General features: G+C 52.0%; 2 protein-coding genes across 2 annotated transcripts; one reads left to right on the top strand and one right to left on the bottom strand.

The window, feature by feature from the left end:
• Positions 1-3: 3 nt before the first annotated feature.
• Positions 4-6,547, bottom strand: TGME49_295020 (Sterol-sensing domain of SREBP cleavage-activation domain-containing protein; the record flags this gene model as incomplete). Its single annotated transcript, XM_018782256.1, has 5 exons — positions 4-2,924; positions 3,343-3,623; positions 4,148-5,124; positions 5,800-5,913; positions 6,233-6,547. 5 exons carry the CDS (start codon positions 6,545-6,547, stop codon positions 4-6), a joined length of 4,608 nt encoding a protein of 1,535 aa, XP_018638560.1.
• A 4,454-nt stretch (positions 6,548-11,001) lies between these two features.
• Positions 11,002-17,062, top strand: TGME49_295030 (hypothetical protein). The gene is made up of 8 exons (XM_018782257.1): positions 11,002-12,264; positions 12,917-13,319; positions 13,649-13,775; positions 14,130-14,335; positions 14,644-14,729; positions 15,003-15,033; positions 15,393-15,516; positions 15,781-17,062. Exons 1-8 carry the CDS (start codon positions 11,062-11,064, stop codon positions 15,887-15,889), a joined length of 2,289 nt encoding a protein of 762 aa, XP_018638559.1. The 5' UTR covers positions 11,002-11,061; the 3' UTR covers positions 15,890-17,062.
• The last annotated feature ends 266 nt before the right edge of the window (positions 17,063-17,328 follow it).

Below are 17,328 nucleotides of genomic sequence, written 5' to 3' on the forward strand. Positions count from 1 at the left end.
TGGTTAACCACTGCCTGCCTGTATGTGAATGCATATAAAGAACCACCTCATCGATTCAAAGTGCACTGGTAACTGTCGTGGAAAACTAACTCGGAGCGGGGAGCGATCTGGTGATAAATGCCTGGGATCAAGCCCTTTCCTGAGCCTAGCACAGCCTACGACTGCTACGGCAAACAAAGTGGCGAATCCCCCGAGCAAGAATACTTTTATCCACGGGCTCAGCAGCATTCGGCCGACAGTCCGGAGAACGATCAACCGCAGCCTTCTGCCAACGTTCCCTGGCGGTTCGGCAAGGTCTTCGACAGTAAGAATCTTTAGAAGATCCACGCGGCGGTGTCTCTTACGTGGCCGCGCGCCTTTTCCTGCATTCACAGGGAGTTCGGCAACTTCATAGAGCTGGTCGTGGCTAGTTTCTGCCATGTCTTTCCCACGTTCCTCTGTCAACTGCTTTCTACCCGTACTGTTTTCCTCTGAAGCATCACATGGGGAGCGTAGCTTGCCCGGCTCCTCCTCACGAGAAGCCAACCGGAAAGCGTCTACGACGTTCTCTGGTGTGCTTCTGTCTGGCGGTTTCACTTCTTCGCTTTCTCCTTTGAGCTCTGCACTCTCTTCGTCACCCTCGTGGTCGATTCGCCTGGTTCTCCTGTTCATTCGAACCCTACGTAACGTGGCTTTTGCCTTCGGCCGCGGTTGTTGAGCATCACCGTTATGCCCATCACCGCACGGATTCTGGCGCAGCTGCTCTTCGATCGCCAGGACAACAGCTGCACCTGGACCAACAGTTGCGGCAGGTTTGCCCTGAAGAACCGGACCTAATGCGTCGGCAATCTGTGCATCTGCCTTTTCCTCTTCAGTCTGGTGAGCACCGAGCTGCCGCTTCTCAGCAATGTCAAGCAGCTTCTTTAACTGCTCTTTCAGCCCCAACGGCTGTTCCTGCGCGCCTACACAGGCGGCAGGAACGAACAGATCGGGGCTTTCATCGTCTTCGTCGCGATTGAACGTCGCTGGATCCTTGACTATCGGATCTCGCAAACCCAGAAATGTGTTTGCTGACCCTCTCCGGCAGACGGAGGGACGGCCTTCTCGGTGTCCCGTTGCCCCAAGTTTCTGGCGGGGGATCCTTGTCTGGAGTGTCCTCCCCTTATTGGCCTGTCCTAGATTTCTTCGAGCACTCTTTGCGCCGTTATTTTTTTTTACGATGCCACCTTGGCGGGTAAGTGCGGCTTGTGTGTACTGTTTGTTATTTAGAAAGCCTGTGCACCGCCTCCCACGATCCGCCGCTCTTGATGTCGCACGGGCTACCCCACTTTGGCCATAGCGTCGATTCACGCGTTTGCCTGCAATGCTGGGAGAGCTTTCATCAGAAGAACCGTTGGAGAAAGAGACTGATTCATCTGGCATCTGCTGTGTCTCAACTTTTACCGAAGCAACTTCATCTTTCGCACGTGTCGTGGGGTGGGCAGATGCCGCTTCATCACGTTGCACCGAAGATGCCCGCTTCTTTTGTCCTCCAGAATTGTGACTTCCTTTCTCTGAACTTGCGGACACATCTAAAGGTGCCGATGTGCCGCCCTTTTTCCCACGCTTCACCGGTTGCAACTCAGAGCCTAGCTTATTTTTAGGTTGTTTGCCTGCCGACGACTCCGGTGACTTGCCTGCCGCTTCATTGGACTCCTCCTCTTTCCTCAGCTGAGCGGCAGCTGTCGTTACTACCTTACTTGTACCAGGATTGGCAGCTGCCCATAAAACACCTTTATGCATAGCCTTTGCCTTCGCTTTAGCACCACCACGCCGCGCGGCGCCCGGCTTGGGCTTGATGACGGCAGAGGAGTGCGCATATTCCGCGGCCGTTGAAGCTCCTCTCTCGCATCCAGAGGCTGGGTGCTGAAGACTATCGCTCTCAACCTTTCTTTTTGTAGCTGCAGCGGCCTTCTGTTTAGCTTTTGCCTTGGCAGCTCGTTTCTTCGGAGCTCTCTTTGGTGCTCTTTCTGGCCGTTCCGTAGGACTCGACGAACACTTGAAACTCTCGTCGTCACTTCCTCTTTTGTGCTTTCGAGCGGATAATCCACAACCTTTAGTCATCGCCATCGCCACTTGCAGAGTTACACACTCGTACACTGTGGTAGCGTGCTGATTGAGTAACGAGTGCCTGGCAGTCGCAAGGTACTTCTCGTCCTCGGTGTAAGGTAATGAGAACCTGAATCCTGAAGACTGAAGGCCGCCTGTCCAGCCATTGACGGATACTCTCCTTTTACTACCATCGCCCAATTCAATGTCTCTTGGCGCATGCTCATTTTCGAGAGAAATTCCGCCTCTTGTCCTTTGAATCCCAGTGTCTGGTAGTCGTCGGACTGGAAGAAGGCAACACCGCGCCATTGTTTGCTGACGACGTTCTTCGTAACATGCGTCGATGGAGAGACATGCGAGGAAAAATGTAATGCACATGAGATAGCCACCAACGATACCAGCAGCGGTAATCCAACAGAAATTTCGAATTGCCAGATATGGGGACGTCGCTCCAATCACAAAGCTAATTATACTCGTCAAGGTTGTTATCGTGATCGATAACCCCGAGTCTCGCATTGTGATTGTCAACCGTTCTTTCGCGACTGTTCTTGTGAATGTGAGCGAATATGAATTGATAATGACAAACACATCGTCTACGCCAATACCCATTACAAGGAAAGGCGCCGCGGTGGCCGTCGTCGTGTGTTCGAGACCCACAAGGTAACACAATCCCGCGCCCGCGCAATATCCAAGCGCAGCGGCAGCTGCTCCCATGATAGACACGACCATCTTGCTGCGAAAATGGTTCGTGCTGAAGGTCACCAACCCTACGTAGCCAAATATGAGAATCCCTGCAGCTAAGACAAACAAAATGTCCGTGCTCCCCTTGAAGCCGGTGCTAGACGAGAGACCCTCTTCTGGAAGAAACAAGCACACACAAGCAAGCGACGAGAAAGGGCAGCTTCTAAAATCGACAAATCGTAAGACACTTATTCTGGATTCCAACTGCGAACAAGGATCGTGAGCGAACATCTCTGCTTCAAACACAAAGAGTGGATACAGGGATGCATATCTCTACGTCATCTACAAAAAATGGCTCCCGAGAGCCACCATAGGATGATCTGATCCCTTGTTGTGATTATCCACAAACTTTGTACGACTTGCCCATGGGGCTCCAGCTTCTGACTTAATGCCTACTGAATGCATATTTCAACCTGAAGCTGCTTTTCTGGGAGCGAATTTCACTGGTGGTGTGAGTACTTTTAGATGTGCTGCACCCTTTGGCTTTCCGTAGTGCTTACAGGAAATATAGTACCGAAACTGTGCATGCCGTACCCAAGCTCTGGTCTGTTTTGCAGTATATCGACGCGCCAGGCAACCGCCAACGGGAGTTTTCAACCAGCTTAACCAGTGCCGCTTCCCACGCTCGAGCGACAGGCCTCATGTGCGGCTTGTCAGCGAGTGTGTATCGGAGCGCGAAGCCAGACGTTCCACGAACCTGAAACCCATTGCCATTCAGTCGTAATCCTTTCTGGCTGATCCATAACTCTGTTATTGTCTCTGTTGCGAGCGCCCAACTTGTGTGCCGGGGATAGCCAAGGGGCTGCCCGAACTCCCTGCGTGCAGATGCCACGCATACCACAAATCCAGTAGAACGTTTCAGGCGGACGTAACCGTGAGGTATGAATGAGGGCGCATGCTCAATGAAAGAGCTTCTTTCACTTCCATACGAATGGTTAGCTTGACACAAATACAGTGCAGCTCTTGGTAAATACGCAGGGGCAAACTGGTGAATGAATGGTTGCACTCGTGTGTCCACTCGTCTCGTAGACCAGAGATGAGTTATAGGATAAAGAGAAAGTCTTCGTCTGCACAACATCCCCAATGAAAACTGTGATAAACGCTCTGGAGTTGCAGTGCTTCTTCATTTGGGGAAACAAATATGAAAGTGACACCATATACAGGCTTTTTCGTTTCAGTGATGTTAACGAGTTGACTGAATTTTTCCTTCGATGCTATAGGGCAGGTGGTGCATACGCATCAACAGTGGTACTCATAAAGCAAACGATGTTTGTTGCTGTGGTTTTTCTGCAAGGGCCTTCTCAAGACTCGGTCTCTACACTTGCCAACATAGTTGTACCTGCGGTCGTTGTACATGAAGAGCACCCCTTCAGGTGGATTGCAGACTCCTGCCTTGTCCTTCAGACATAGATTAGAGAAACCATACTGGCCAGGTGGTAGAGGTGGCCGGCAGGCGAGACCGGAGACTCGGTCTTTCGCAGGAGCGTATGCCTCAATACATCCGAAATTACCCATTCCGAAACCTCCGTCTGCCGCAAGAGCCCTTCCTGAAGCCCCAGGTGTCCCAGACATATGAAACGGAACATGAAGCACTTTACTTTCTCCAATCGTTGAGGAGATCTGCTCATTTCGAAGAACGACCGGCATCTGGTCTGACTCTAGACTATCTCCCTTCCCTACCCTTTGCAGGGTCCCGAGTGTCTCATTTGCAGTCTTTTGGTTATCAAAAAATGCCTCATCTCTGCCTCGCGATGCCATATGATAAGCATTGTAATAATCTCGACTTGGCCTGGGAGGCATTATCTTGACAGAAGAGCCAGCGACCGAGGAATCATTTGAGATATTTTCCATGATGGAAATTCCCAGATCGGTTGCCGTTACCGATGCGGATGGAGATGAGAGCAGATCAGGTGCCAGCAAAAGAGAGGACGTTTGCGGGCCGCTCGACAGGATTGTGGGAGAAAGGAAGGACCTGTTAGTCCAATCAGTACCGTTTGTGCTGTTTAAGTCCTTTTCAGTGACTTGCAGCCGTCGGGGCCAGTAGAAGTCGTCGTCTTGGGGGCGTCTGTTGGGATCGCGCACGCCCAGGCCGCCCACAAGTTGATCGAAAATTAGCGGTGGGAGAGTGGTATTTGCTATGAGCTCCTCCTCCGGCTTAACAGAGACCGAAAGCTCCAAGATTTCTAGGTGGAACGTCCACAACGCGTCAAGAAATTCACGTGTTAGCAGATTCGTGTCTTCAACGTTTGCGACGACGTAGATAATCTCGGTCCGCGTCAGGTTGCCGTAAAACATGTTCGAATAGAGAAGAGAATCCTAGAAAAGATAACAAACATACTTTACTGACGAGACGTGGCCCCCTGCTAGAAAACAATCTTTATCCTGTAGGCGGGGGCTGTGCAGAATGGAAGCCAACATAACGAGGACAGTTTATGAACAGTAACCGCCGATCGGCACCGGTGTCCTGAACTCCACCAAACGTACACGGCTGGGATACACTTGCGCTAGACTTTGCATGACGTTTCACAGTTCAAGGTAAAATACTAATATGTGCGGACAACGTCGATCTAAGACCTGAACACTACACAAAACAGACAAATGCTGTCACTTTAGTATCATATGCGATCCTAGCGTACGTTTTCAAGTCGTTGCCGTGGATTTTATCTTTGGTGACAGAATTGGCCAGACACTATCCTTGTGTACAACTACTTCCAGTCTTTTCTTGCTGGATGTTCAAACTAAGAATGCGTTTCAATTTTTTGTGTCTTTTTAGAGGCCGCTTGATAGGAGAACGAAGTGCCCGTCGCTGTCAAGGGTGCTGTCACCCCCTGCACAGTGGGGCTGCAAATAAAAATGATTCTCCGTTTTTCTTGTCAACATTTGCTCGATGAAAACACGCTTTCAGGTTTCGCCCAGCAATTTTGAGATTTTATAGGCGTCGATATCTGAGGAACGTATCCCTGGCAGCCACACTCCCGGCTTCTAACCTACATTGTGAGCACGAGTCCAGGGCAGGGCATACTGTCGTTCTCCGTCCCTCACTACTCGGCGAAGTGGAATCCCAATGGCAAGAAGCAGGGAAACCATGAGAGAGAGAGTGATGACCTACAGACGATGGTCAGACAGTAAATTTCACAAGAAAAATGGACACCGATACTCTAAATTGATCATACTGAACATTACCGTTCCGGAGCGACACCGAAAATTCTCTACCGAGCCTGTCGGCTGAGACAAAACCAGCAGCCACAAGGGAACGCGCTGACAGAAGTGAGAGACGCAATACAGAGGATCGATAGCTACCGATCTACCTCGAAGTTGCAGGTTTGGGAAGTGTACTAGCAAGTACTGCTGTCAGTACTCCATCGAAGTCGCATTGTATCCCTGTGAAGACAACAATACACCTCTCGAGTGTTGAGCGACTCACTAGCCAAGGACGCTTGTAGACCACTAGAGTATAAGCTGCGAAGCATTTGCCTATGGCATGAATCAACCTGTCTTTCGCTTGCTGAAAAGACGCCGCACACTCGAACGGGGAAAACTGATCTCTTTGGAACTTCTCATAGTATTCATCATCGTAGCAGTCATCCTCGGATGCGGAGGAAGCTGCATCTGGGTCACCCCCCTCCTCAAACGACTCAGTTTCTTCCCATTCTCGTTCCTTTCGTCTTCGTATGTCCTCTTGTTGTTCCTCCTGGGCGCGCACGGCTGCCCGGTTTGACCAGGCAGGGGGACCAGTCATCATTCTGTACGATGTCCTTGTTGACGCCTAGCCACATCATCCAAGCAAAGAGCGAGCCTGTTTTCCTGCAAAACACAATGGGTGTGGTCCTTCTGTTAACAGACAGCCACGAATCGTACTGATAAACGGTGGAATTGGGAGTTGAGGAACGAGGGTGGCTGTAGTGGTGGTAAATCGCCCCTTCGATTGAAAATCTGTATGCACCAGTCACGTGTGTCTCAGCTAACAAACGTGGTTTCAGTCACAAGTTCATAGGGTGACTCGGCAGTCCACAGCTGGGTCATGGAAGCGATGACATTGCTTCGGCAGGCGGAGGTCCTGTACCGAGTTCTCTGTACTTGCTCAGTTGAGGCAGATTTGTTGAGCCGACAGCCCCGGCGAGAGACCTCGTCTCATAAGGGCATTCCGATTAAGAAAGCTGTTGGAACATGGCGAAGATAGGGCAGTTCGTCAGTCGACGCCATGCACCGGAACGACAGGTCGCCACGGGTCACGAACAAATTACCCACGAACAAATTACCATTGATTTAGAACAGCGACAAAGAAAATGGGCAGGCGAGAGTACTAAACTGTTTACGACTACACCCCAGCTCAATAAGTTAACGCTGTTTCAGACGAAGACAGAGCTGGCACCGGGAAGTATTGTGGAACGGGCGTCACCGAATCACAACAGACCTTGGAGGTCGGGGATTTGGGTGAACCAGAGACACCAAAGCAGCAAAGAAAACAGTTCGCCCATGACACTCTCTGTAGGCAATATTGGACCTGATGTATTGCCGCAGAAGAGAACGCTACACTTATGAGACACCCCGGGTGCAAACCGTAGTTTAACACGGAAGGACGCCAAATAGCAATGACGCAGCGGAATAACGTTTGTCACTCTGTCGAAATTTACTAGGTATATTTTTCCTCCATTCGAAGGGAATGCGAAAATACCTGACTGACCGTAAGGCACACCTGCCTATTCTGGCACATGGCACAGAGATGAATTTGCTTTTCTACTCGGCCCTGTTGTCTCAAGATACATAAAATTTACAAACACATACCAGACAGTCCAGTTTTTAGTCGCAGCCGTTTACAAGCAATCAAACATTGCGGAACTAGTGCGTGTCAAAATCCTCCACGGCTCGAGGCGCTGGAGCGCCAGCTTGTTCCCACTTTGTTTCTCCCATGCAGCTTTTGTTTTACGCCTGTACCTCACGCACGTGGGCGACGGGGGTTGGGTAAACTCAACCTCCTGAGTGTGACACCGATGTATCGAGCCTTCATGTCAGATTTTTGCGCCTAATGCGTTACGAAAATGGTTTCGTCTCTGTCCACTGCCGCCGAGTAACCGCGGCGTCACGGCTAAGACGGCTTACAACCTTTCGTACTACTGAAGCAACCAAAGCAGGGCACAGATGACAGGAGAAGCAGGTGTTACCCTCTATATCTTATGAATAGTAGTTTATGTGCAGGTACCGGTAACTCTTGTAGTGGGATTTTCCGCCTGCGCTTGAGGAAGTTGACTGTTCATCGGCTGCTACATTCCACCCTAAGACTACCAGGTACCCCACCACGGATATTCCCTCACGTCAGGCATGTGAATGGTGTCGCTGTTAGCCATAAAACTCTAAGCAACTATAGGAAGCAATTTTGAATGTATTTCCATGCAAGACACAAGTCGTTGCGGGACGCGACGGCAATGTCGGCTGTACGAGGTCCCGTTTCTCTGAAGCTCGATCTTCCGGCAAAACATCGGCTGTCCGTCCTTTGGTGTAGAATTCTGCAAACATTCCGTTTCAACTATCTTGAACATCGAACAACTACACTGTGGACAACATGAACAACCTGTGACTCTGAAGAAACTGGCGTAATACCGCAGACGGTGGCAGAACCAGGCTCCGACCTACGAAAGATCGACGGGTTCTTATAGGGGAAGAATCAAGTCAGCAAAATTTAGTTTTTGAAGACATTCATACTGAGTATACAAATTAAAATGTCCCGAGGATAGTAAGCGCATTGAACTGTGCATTCTCTTTCACTCTGGAGCCAGTTGCGAGCGAATCATGGTAAGCGACCCCCGGAAAGACGGCTTCAGGCTTCGCAATGCGTTTCAGAGGTCACTCCACGATAAGATCTGGCCGGATCCAGCAGAAGCCTAGTGACAGAAAACGAGCTGCCTTCCGACTTGTGTAGCTAAAGGCAAAAATTTCAAAAAGCAATCGGAGTGCATTTTGGCCTTTAATTTTGAAAACCAAATCGTAGAACACCATGAGGCGGCCTAGCTGGCCCACTAGTTCGGCCTCCGCCGAGTGTGCAGCGGTCCTGTGGCCTTTTCAGGGTCAAGCAGTTGCCCAATCTAATTAACTAGTCTTTGCCCCTTTCAGTTTTCTCCATCTCTTCCTTGTTGGCTCACCTGGCCTCTCGCAGCACTTTGCAGAGGGTGCCCGGGGACTCGACGGTGGAAGAAAGTCATACCTTGATGGGTGCCGCTATCCACTTTCTTCTGTAGCCCGACCCCTCCGTTTTGTTTTGAGAAATATTCTGGTGTGTCGTGTGGCTCAAAGTCATATTCTGCAGCTCTGGCGACAGCCGACTGTTACACCATACCGCAACTTGAAGTACGCTATTTTCTTGGCAGGATTTCAGGACAGGCAGCACGCGTCTGCTTGACTTGCAGCGGCGCTGCTGTTTGGCGCCGCTGCTAATCTTGCTTGTTGTGGGGGGAGGGAGCGGGAGGACTGCTAGCCTTTGCCGACCTACATTCCCTTCTCTTTGTCTCTATGGTTATCTCCTTTGAGACATACGTGGATTCATTCCATGCTCGAGATGCTGGATGCCTTCAGCTACATCACCAGCGTAACTGCACAGCGCGCAGTTGGGCGGGCGCAACGCTGAGTGCCGGTAGGCGCGTCTCGCGCCGTTGCTCTCCCACACGTGCACAATGGAACTCCCAAAGTATCTGTTATATGTGGCATTCATTCACATCACGGCAGACGCACGCAGATCCACAGTACAGTTGCCAGCTAGCACTGGCACCTGGAGTATTATGAAGCACCCGATGTACCCGCCTCCCACAGCGCCCCCACTCGCGGTGTTGTCCGAAAAGTGGGATCCGTTCACACGCGAGTAGCCATCTGGATTGAGTGCAAGGCGGTTTGTTCAAGTCCCGCAGCAGTCACTCGGTTCGGTGCGTAGCTTCCATGACTGCGTCCACTGCAATGTCGTCCGGGGTTGGGTTCTTAGACAGAGGTTGCGTGCTGCCATATTTTTACTGGTGATGACTTTCGCAGAAACGAATGGGGCAGCATCCGCCTTCCCCCCGTGCTTTCCTTGGCGACTCTTATATATTTTTAAATACCGAACGCGGCGTTTCCGTTGCGGCATCCGATCTCATTCCTAGTCTCTTCGAGAGTGCTGCTGCGGATGCGCCGGCTGCTTCTGTTGACGGCCAGCGCGCGCTGGAATAGCAGTGCTTTACCGGTTCGATTGCGACATCATAACATATTCAGCTTCTTTCATTGAAAACAGCGTCGACTGGTGTTTCCGAGGCGCGGTGTATTTTTCGTGTGCTGTAGAGCTTTGCCGTCTCTCTTGGCGCGCCGTGGAGCGCTCGCCACAAGACTTCAAGCGCGCTACGGAAATGGCACAAGGCCGTTCAACTGCTTATGTCAAGGGCAACGGTTAGCGGGAGGCCAAGTTTACCGAGACTGTTTGGGGGCTCCGACCACGACGTGTTACGGAGAATCTGCATTCTTGTTGGTTGGGATGCACAGGGACCCCCCACTGGGAGTTATTCTGGTCACTTGTCTCCCAGGGGAACGCTGGACTGCCTCTGTTGAGAGCACAACACCGGCAGCTCGCCCCTCTCGAACTTTAAGAGCGTCACAGTTATCCCTCAGACCTGCGCTTTTACAGTGATTTCTGCAGGTTTCATGCCTACTGGCTACATGTGTGCATATTGCAGAAGTAACACCACTTTGTTTCAGTGTAAATAAAAGCGCTGCCGACGTGGTTCGACGGATGGTCCCGGGAGTAGGCGAGCCACCACTAACCTATTCGCGGAAGCAGCCACACACTAATCGGTGGGGAGAGCCTCCTCGTCTTTTTTTACATCGGCATCGGCCTTGCTGGTGCTGTTTGCAGCAGTGTGGCGAGAGTCCGAGCAGGGAGCGTCGAAAGAAGGAAAGGCTTTCCAGAAGTTGGATGTTACCTACATTGAATGTCCTCCATTTTTTCGTCAGGGAGTCGAAGGTGAAGCTTTTCCTTCCGTGTCTGACATAAATCGGAGGTTTTTTTAGATCCGTATCAACACTGTGATCTGACTTCAGTATATCAACCGGAAAACCCTGCGTGTGAGTTCCAACGGCCGCCACCACTGGCGTTCCCGATGCCAGTGACTCCCGTCGCAGTTCACGTCTTCCGCGGGACACCTGTGTGTGTACAAGCGAGCACCGTTCACAGAGGCCTCGGAGGAGGGGAGTCTAAATGCCACGTTTCCGTCAGTAGCTTTTGGAGCGCATTCCCCAGCCATGCCTGATGCCCTAGGCTCAAAAGCAACCACCGGAGTCGGGGACCCGACTAAAGGCCCGGAGACGAAACTTCCGGTTGCGTACCACGAGTATGAGGATGAATATTGTGCGTGGAGAGCGCCTGACCGAACCTGCCAAATCCGCGTTGTAGATAGTGGTGGCCGCACGTTGCGGACTGAGGCAGACGTGGCTCGTGGTAGCTGCTGTGTACAGGAGGGTGGAGGAGGTGGAAAACGCAATCACTCAGAATGTTGCTCGCGTGCCACCCGCGCCTGTGATATGGGTTCCAGGATGTTTAGTCCGCTGTCACAATCCCGGGGCACCAGCCGACGCCTGCTTCCGCTGTTCGACGACCGGGAGGTCGTTTTCCCCCATGGACAAGAGGATGGTGGTCTCGAGGATTTCCCGCCCAGCCCGGTTGACGCTTCAACCGCTGCTTCGTCGCGTCGTGAGAGCTGCCGACACTTCCTCCCATCTGCAACGGCGTCATTCGATTTCCCACACATCCAGGCACTCATCGCTTCCGCATTATCACAGCCGCAAGGATCTGGAACAGGAACGCCAGAGCACCCATGTCACGGCTCTGGAAGCCGTGACGCCCTGGAGGCCAAGAGTCGCACTGAGAGGAGGCTGTTTCTCGAACCGCTAACTGCGATTGAGACACTCCATAGGTTAGACGCTGTCTCAGAGACATCAGAGTCGTCCAGGATGAATGGTGAATCTGTTTTGCATGAGCCGATAGACGCCGTGGAGGAGACCCACACACCATGCAGTGCTACTCCGGCGCACGGCAGTGAATTAGGGCGAGTCGCAGCAACAACGCAATGTGCACTGAGCCGTCGAGAGCCCTCGGCGCTTTCTCGGTGTCGTCGAACTGACTTCGTTGAAACACCGACTTCCTGCGTGCGTCTGGAGCATGGGGATTTGACAACAGATTCACAGCCGCGGGGATGTGGGTCTGTGTCTAAGATCGTACCCGCGCGCAGCGAGTTGGAGGCGAACCGGCAGTGGATGCGTCGCGAACCAGAACAGGAGTACTGTGGAGAGCCGCGCTATCGACATACGCAGGAGACCGAGTTGAAGGAAAATGCGTTCTCTGACGATGAGCAGAGCGACTGTCCCGATTGCGCGATTGGAGCAAAGTTCAGATGTTCATCGCTGCCGGGTCGATTTGTCTCGGTGAATAATATAGACACCGCTTTGGTTAGTGTTCAGTCGCCCGAGAAAAGGCTAGATGAAGGTGCTTCCCATCGCTGGATGTTGAGTAAAGTTACCGTCGTGAGTAGTATCGCGGGACCGCTTCTGTCATCAACTTGGAAAGAATGCTAAAGGTCTTATTATTAGCAAGAGGGGTGGGCGCTAGGTTTACACTTGAACATTTGTTTGAGTCGGCCACACTCCGGTGTTTTGACGAGTCTGGCTCTGTGGGACTGCGTCGGTTTAGCGATGGGCTATTTTGTTGTTCAGTGTGGTTGTGGATTTCTTAAGGACGTGGAGCGGGTGGTGAACGGCGGGAAGTACATAAAAACGCGCTCGACTTTTTGCACCTTTCTTCAGTCCATGCCACAGCGTGTCGAGTGCATGTACATGAGCCAGGGGTCACGTAAAACACCGGTTCTGCGAACAAGCAGGGTCCGTCGCATCTGTGCTCTATACGAGCTGTCCTCCCTGCGGCTGCACTTCATTCGCGAACTACCGGACCAGCTGTTGTGACTCTACGCGGTTCCGTCGTCAACAACGAACCGTTCACGGTGCTTATCGCTCTGTTTTCACGCCCAAATCACTGGGCGCCTGTCTCACGAGTGACCTGGCGCTCGACATACCCCTTGCTTTGCTTGGATCTTGTATGTTTCAGGACAAGAAGCGACCCCTGCGTCGGTGCGATAGCCCGTTGATTCTCTTTCGGCGGCACGAAACACACGAATCTGAACTTGAGACCACATCATGTAGAAAAAGAACCTCAGAACCGACATCGAGACTCCTGCAGAGAGGCAAGCGTCAGCTGCCGGTTCGTGGCCAGACGGATTCGTCGGCTGTAGCGCCCGACAGACTCGCTGCACGCGGGCCCGCCACGTGCAACCGCATCAACGAAGGGCATCTCCGCCTGCGGCAGTGCTCGAGGTGTCTGTCCGAGATTAACCACCCAGCAGACGCTGAAGAAGATTGCGCCACGGGCGAAGTTCTTTGTCGGCCCTGCTGGCGTAGCAGGGAAATCTCACTCTGGAAACAGTTGACGGACTGGAGGGCGTTCATACGCGGTGAGTATCATTGTGGTGTCATGGATTGTTACGCGGTAGGGAGGATCGGTTTTTCGGCCTAGGTGTGGGATATTTTACAAAGTCATTCTCGTGATGACGTGCGTCTTAAAGGATGCGTGGCGTTGCCTGCGCTGTCTTCTCACTTTCCTATGTGTAGCATGTCTCCGCAGATGACCGCGACCTCGCTGCCGTCGTCATGAGTGGATTTTGCCTCTGTACGCAGATGGCGCATTCGCAGAAGCCCACTGAGCACAGGAGCGTGTGGGAATCCGTGTCTCCAGCGACACGCCTCCAGAAGTTGTTGCTCACTGTTTTTCGGTTGATTGCAGGGCTTCACTTTCTGTCTCTGCAAAAGCACTACAAGTACCAGCTGCCGAACCAGCTGGATTCTGCTGCGTTTTCCGTTCACAATAGGATCGAGAAGCGAATCTTTTTCGTCGTGTCCCATACATCCGAGTGAGTCGACCATTGGCGCAGAATTCTCCAAACCGCACACACGTATATCGTTGAAACGACTTTCGAGGAAAAGGCGTGCGGTCGAGTAGTGCGAGTTGGAGACCCAGACCCTCGACAAGACGAAATTGCTTGCTTGCGAGTGGTTTTGTACTTCTAGCGCGGAGTGGAATAAGCCACTAGTGCCATCATCCGACCGATCCCTTCCGCTTGCGCTCCCGCAAGTTAGATCAGAGATGCCTTTCCCTCGAAAATACCGAACAGGAAAGAACATCTTCTGCTACCACCGCGACTGGTAGGTGCTGGCGGCACGTAGGCCAACGGCTGTCACTCGGTTAACTTTTTTTTTCTGCTCAGACCTGCAGCAGCCTACCTTCCAGGTGGATGGCACATGTCGCTGTACTTGCCGAATCCGACTGTCCAGCGTGACGTGCTTGACGTGACAGACCCGAAGTCGACAGACGCCTTCACAGTCATTCGCGCAGACCTTCCGTGTGGCCAGTCTCTGTTCTCATACGTCTCGCGGCCGTTAATGACTGTGAACGAACTTGTGCACTGCGGAGGTACGTCCCAGCCGAGTGTCAGCGTGACAGCGTACTTCTTAAACGAATCGGTACTCTTCGCCGGACCCTCGCGAGCAGTTCGCCGTGCCGGATGCCGCGGCTAGTCGTTTTTTCGCTTGCCGCTTCCGGGCGTGCGACAGCCATTGCGAAAAACAGGTATCGATAGTCAACAAACGTGAACCCGGGGAGCCGTTTCTGCGAAGTTCGTAACACCTGGCCGGCGAGGCCCGACGCTACAGAGGGCCGTGTGCACGTCGCTGTGGGTCTATCTGTTGTCTGCACAAACGTCGTTTTCTTTTATTTTATAGAGTCCCGGACGACGAAGCAGAAGGCCCTCGGCTACGTCTCGATGCCGCGTTCGCCGTCAACAGTCTTGCGCGTGCGCGATGCGAAGGTATACAAATTTCAACTACGAGCGAATGCCGTGGATCCGAAGTTAATTCGGGGATGTAGACTCGCACGCTGAATACTGTTGAGTCTCCATGAGGCTCCTCGGAGCGGTTAGGCGACATTATTGCGTCTGTGAACTGTTTCACCTGCAGAAACATTTGAAGCTCGTATGTCTGTCAGTCTGCAGTTGCCCACATTGTGGCGTGTCCCTCTTGTCCCGGGTAGAAAACTGACTATGAAGGAAAGCGTGTCTGTGTTTCTTGTCCGCATCCTACAGCGACACAAGCTCTTGGACATCGTGAGACGGAGTAAGTTGTCTATGAGGCTATAGCTCTTGAACGGACTGGCGAGTTTTAGGAAGGCAGAGACGGTCGGTTCCGCGCGTGAGAGCATGCCGGAAAGACAACTTTAGAGAACAGAGTGTGGGTGGAGACGTCACTTATCTGAAGGTAAAGGAACGGGTCCGCAAATATCCTAGGTTACAAAAGTCATTTTGTTGAAATAGCTCCGGTTCATTTTCTATGTAGCGTGTACGACGCATTGTGAGTCCAGTAACAACTAAATCGGACTCTTTACACATCACATCGTAGGATTCTTAGGCTCCTAAAAATTTCTTTTTTCAGAGAGCGACTCAGTGGATGCGGTATGTGTTCCGGGGTGTACTCAGCGAAGGGCAGTAAAAGCCGCCGAATGCCTCAAGAATGGATCGCGTACCGCCCGAACAAAAACATCGCGGCGAGGATAACGCTTTTCCTGGATGAGTACAAGTCGATCGCCGGCCGCGATGCAACGTGAGGTCACAGATGGTTGCCTTCGCACTGCATTCCCTTTTTGTCCGTAGCAATTGTTTGAGCTCAGAGTACAGCGAAATGTTCAGCGGGCTGTGTTACGTGGACTGTGTTGAAAGCAACACGATTCTATGGCCCAGAAAAACTCTTGCCGCCCTCAGTCGAATTCCCGGCTTTTTAGGTTATGCGAACTTTCTTACGCTCAGCTCTCCGCATCCTAGACCCGGCTGCACGCCTCCTCAATGGGCTCTTGTTTGCTTGTTTCAGGATTCTTTTCGATGATTCCGCGAACCCAACCACGAAGATGTTGGCGCTCGTCTGTCTCTGCTATATACAGCTCCTTTCCTTTGGACGCTGTGCTGGTGCGGAGATCTAGTGAACGCATTTTGCGAGCAGTGAAGGGAGAATGACCTCTTTCACACGCTGTCGCACTGGTGTGTGAAGTGACTTACAGGGAAGTGTACTACTGGGACAGGGTGCCCTTTCGCAGGCACGGAGGGCGCCGCTGTGCTTGATCAACGCAAGAGGCCAAAGCAGGGATGCACTGGATTTTCCATCGGGTCAGTCTGAAGTGGTACAACGTGTACCGACGGAGCCACGCTGATGGAGCAGGGGATTTCTCCTGCCGTTGACCTTATTGATTGTCCAAGCCGTCCCTGTCGAGGCGACGGTATACAGAAAATGGTGACGTTTTTGTTTAGTGACGCCGGCGAGGGAGAAAGGGTCAAGTCGATGCATGCAGTCGACGGACACTCGTCTTGCGCTGACACAGTCGTCAAGCAGGCACGCCGTGATCCTGCGATATGCGGCCCCAGTGGTTGAGGAAGCTCGTGGGGCAAACAGAAAATGAGAACACGTTGTAAGACACACTCGATTCATAATGCTGATTACAGGGATTTCATATCTGTACACACGAAAGGCCGCCAGCCTTCTCTTCCCTGTGGCGAACTTGAAGTATTCTCTTTCGTTAGGAGAGAGATTTCATGCTGTGTACATTCGTATGAAGATTCAGTGTGACCAAGATTGTTGCGAATAGATGTTAGCGAGTTATTAGTTGAATTCTTTCCTGTGCCGCAGCGTAGTTGGTGTGGAAAAGGTGATAGCGAAAGCGGATTCTGACACGGAGAAAGGCCACGGTCAACGAGACTTTCACGATCTACAAGTATTCGATGCTGTACTGAAACCGTCGATGTAGAAGTGAAACCGCCCTCGCTGGTGATGACACTGGGCGTTTACCACCCGAAGGTGACAGGGATTGTCCGTCCCAATGCGGGAAGGCAATGAGCTGCCCGAAACATTGCGAGCCATCAAAGCGTCAGGAGGAGCGCCGAAGAAAAACAGTTTGTGAATGGATCAAAAACGTGGTTTCTACGTGAACAGACAACGGAACAGAATCTTGTGCAGTGTCCTGGGGATTGAAGAAACTGACAATGGTAGCAGATGACAGGTGATGGGTTTGCTGTGTTCCTTTTCTTGTTCTGTGTGGAGAAGAGGAAACCTGTGTTCAGAAAACACCAACCGGGAGCCTCAACGCTATCCCGTCAGTGTTTAACGCCGAAGAACCCTCGCTTAGCGCAACGCCACCGTAGGGTTGTTTCACGATGACTCGTGGTACACAGGTCATCGCCATACCAACCTTCTCATTGTCGCTTTTTGGATAGAAGGAAACCTTGAAACGTTTCACGAGGCGCGCAGCTACTGTCGACATTCTGATTGATCGGGGAGGCAAAATACTGGAAACAATCGCACAATCGCCCGCTTAGGTTAATGCAATGACGTTTGCTGTTTCGCGGTCCAGGGGCATTTGCCCGCAGC

Source organism: Toxoplasma gondii, chromosome Ia, assembly GCF_000006565.2.
Source record: "Toxoplasma gondii ME49 chromosome Ia, whole genome shotgun sequence".
Taxonomy (NCBI): domain Eukaryota; phylum Apicomplexa; class Conoidasida; order Eucoccidiorida; family Sarcocystidae; genus Toxoplasma; species Toxoplasma gondii.

What these genes read in the sequence shown, in the direction of transcription:
- TGME49_295030 (XM_018782257.1), top strand. Translation starts at nt 11,062, where the DNA reads ATGCCTGATGCCCTAGGCTCAAAAGCAACCACCGGAGTCGGGGACCCG. An exon ending in ATAATATAGACACCGCTTTG is followed by an intron (nt 12,265 to 12,916) that starts GTTAGTGTTCAG and finishes TGTATGTTTCAG; the next exon opens with GACAAGAAGCGACCCCTGCG. An exon ending in ATCGCCGGCCGCGATGCAAC is followed by an intron (nt 15,517 to 15,780) that starts GTGAGGTCACAG and finishes TGCTTGTTTCAG; the next exon opens with GATTCTTTTCGATGATTCCG.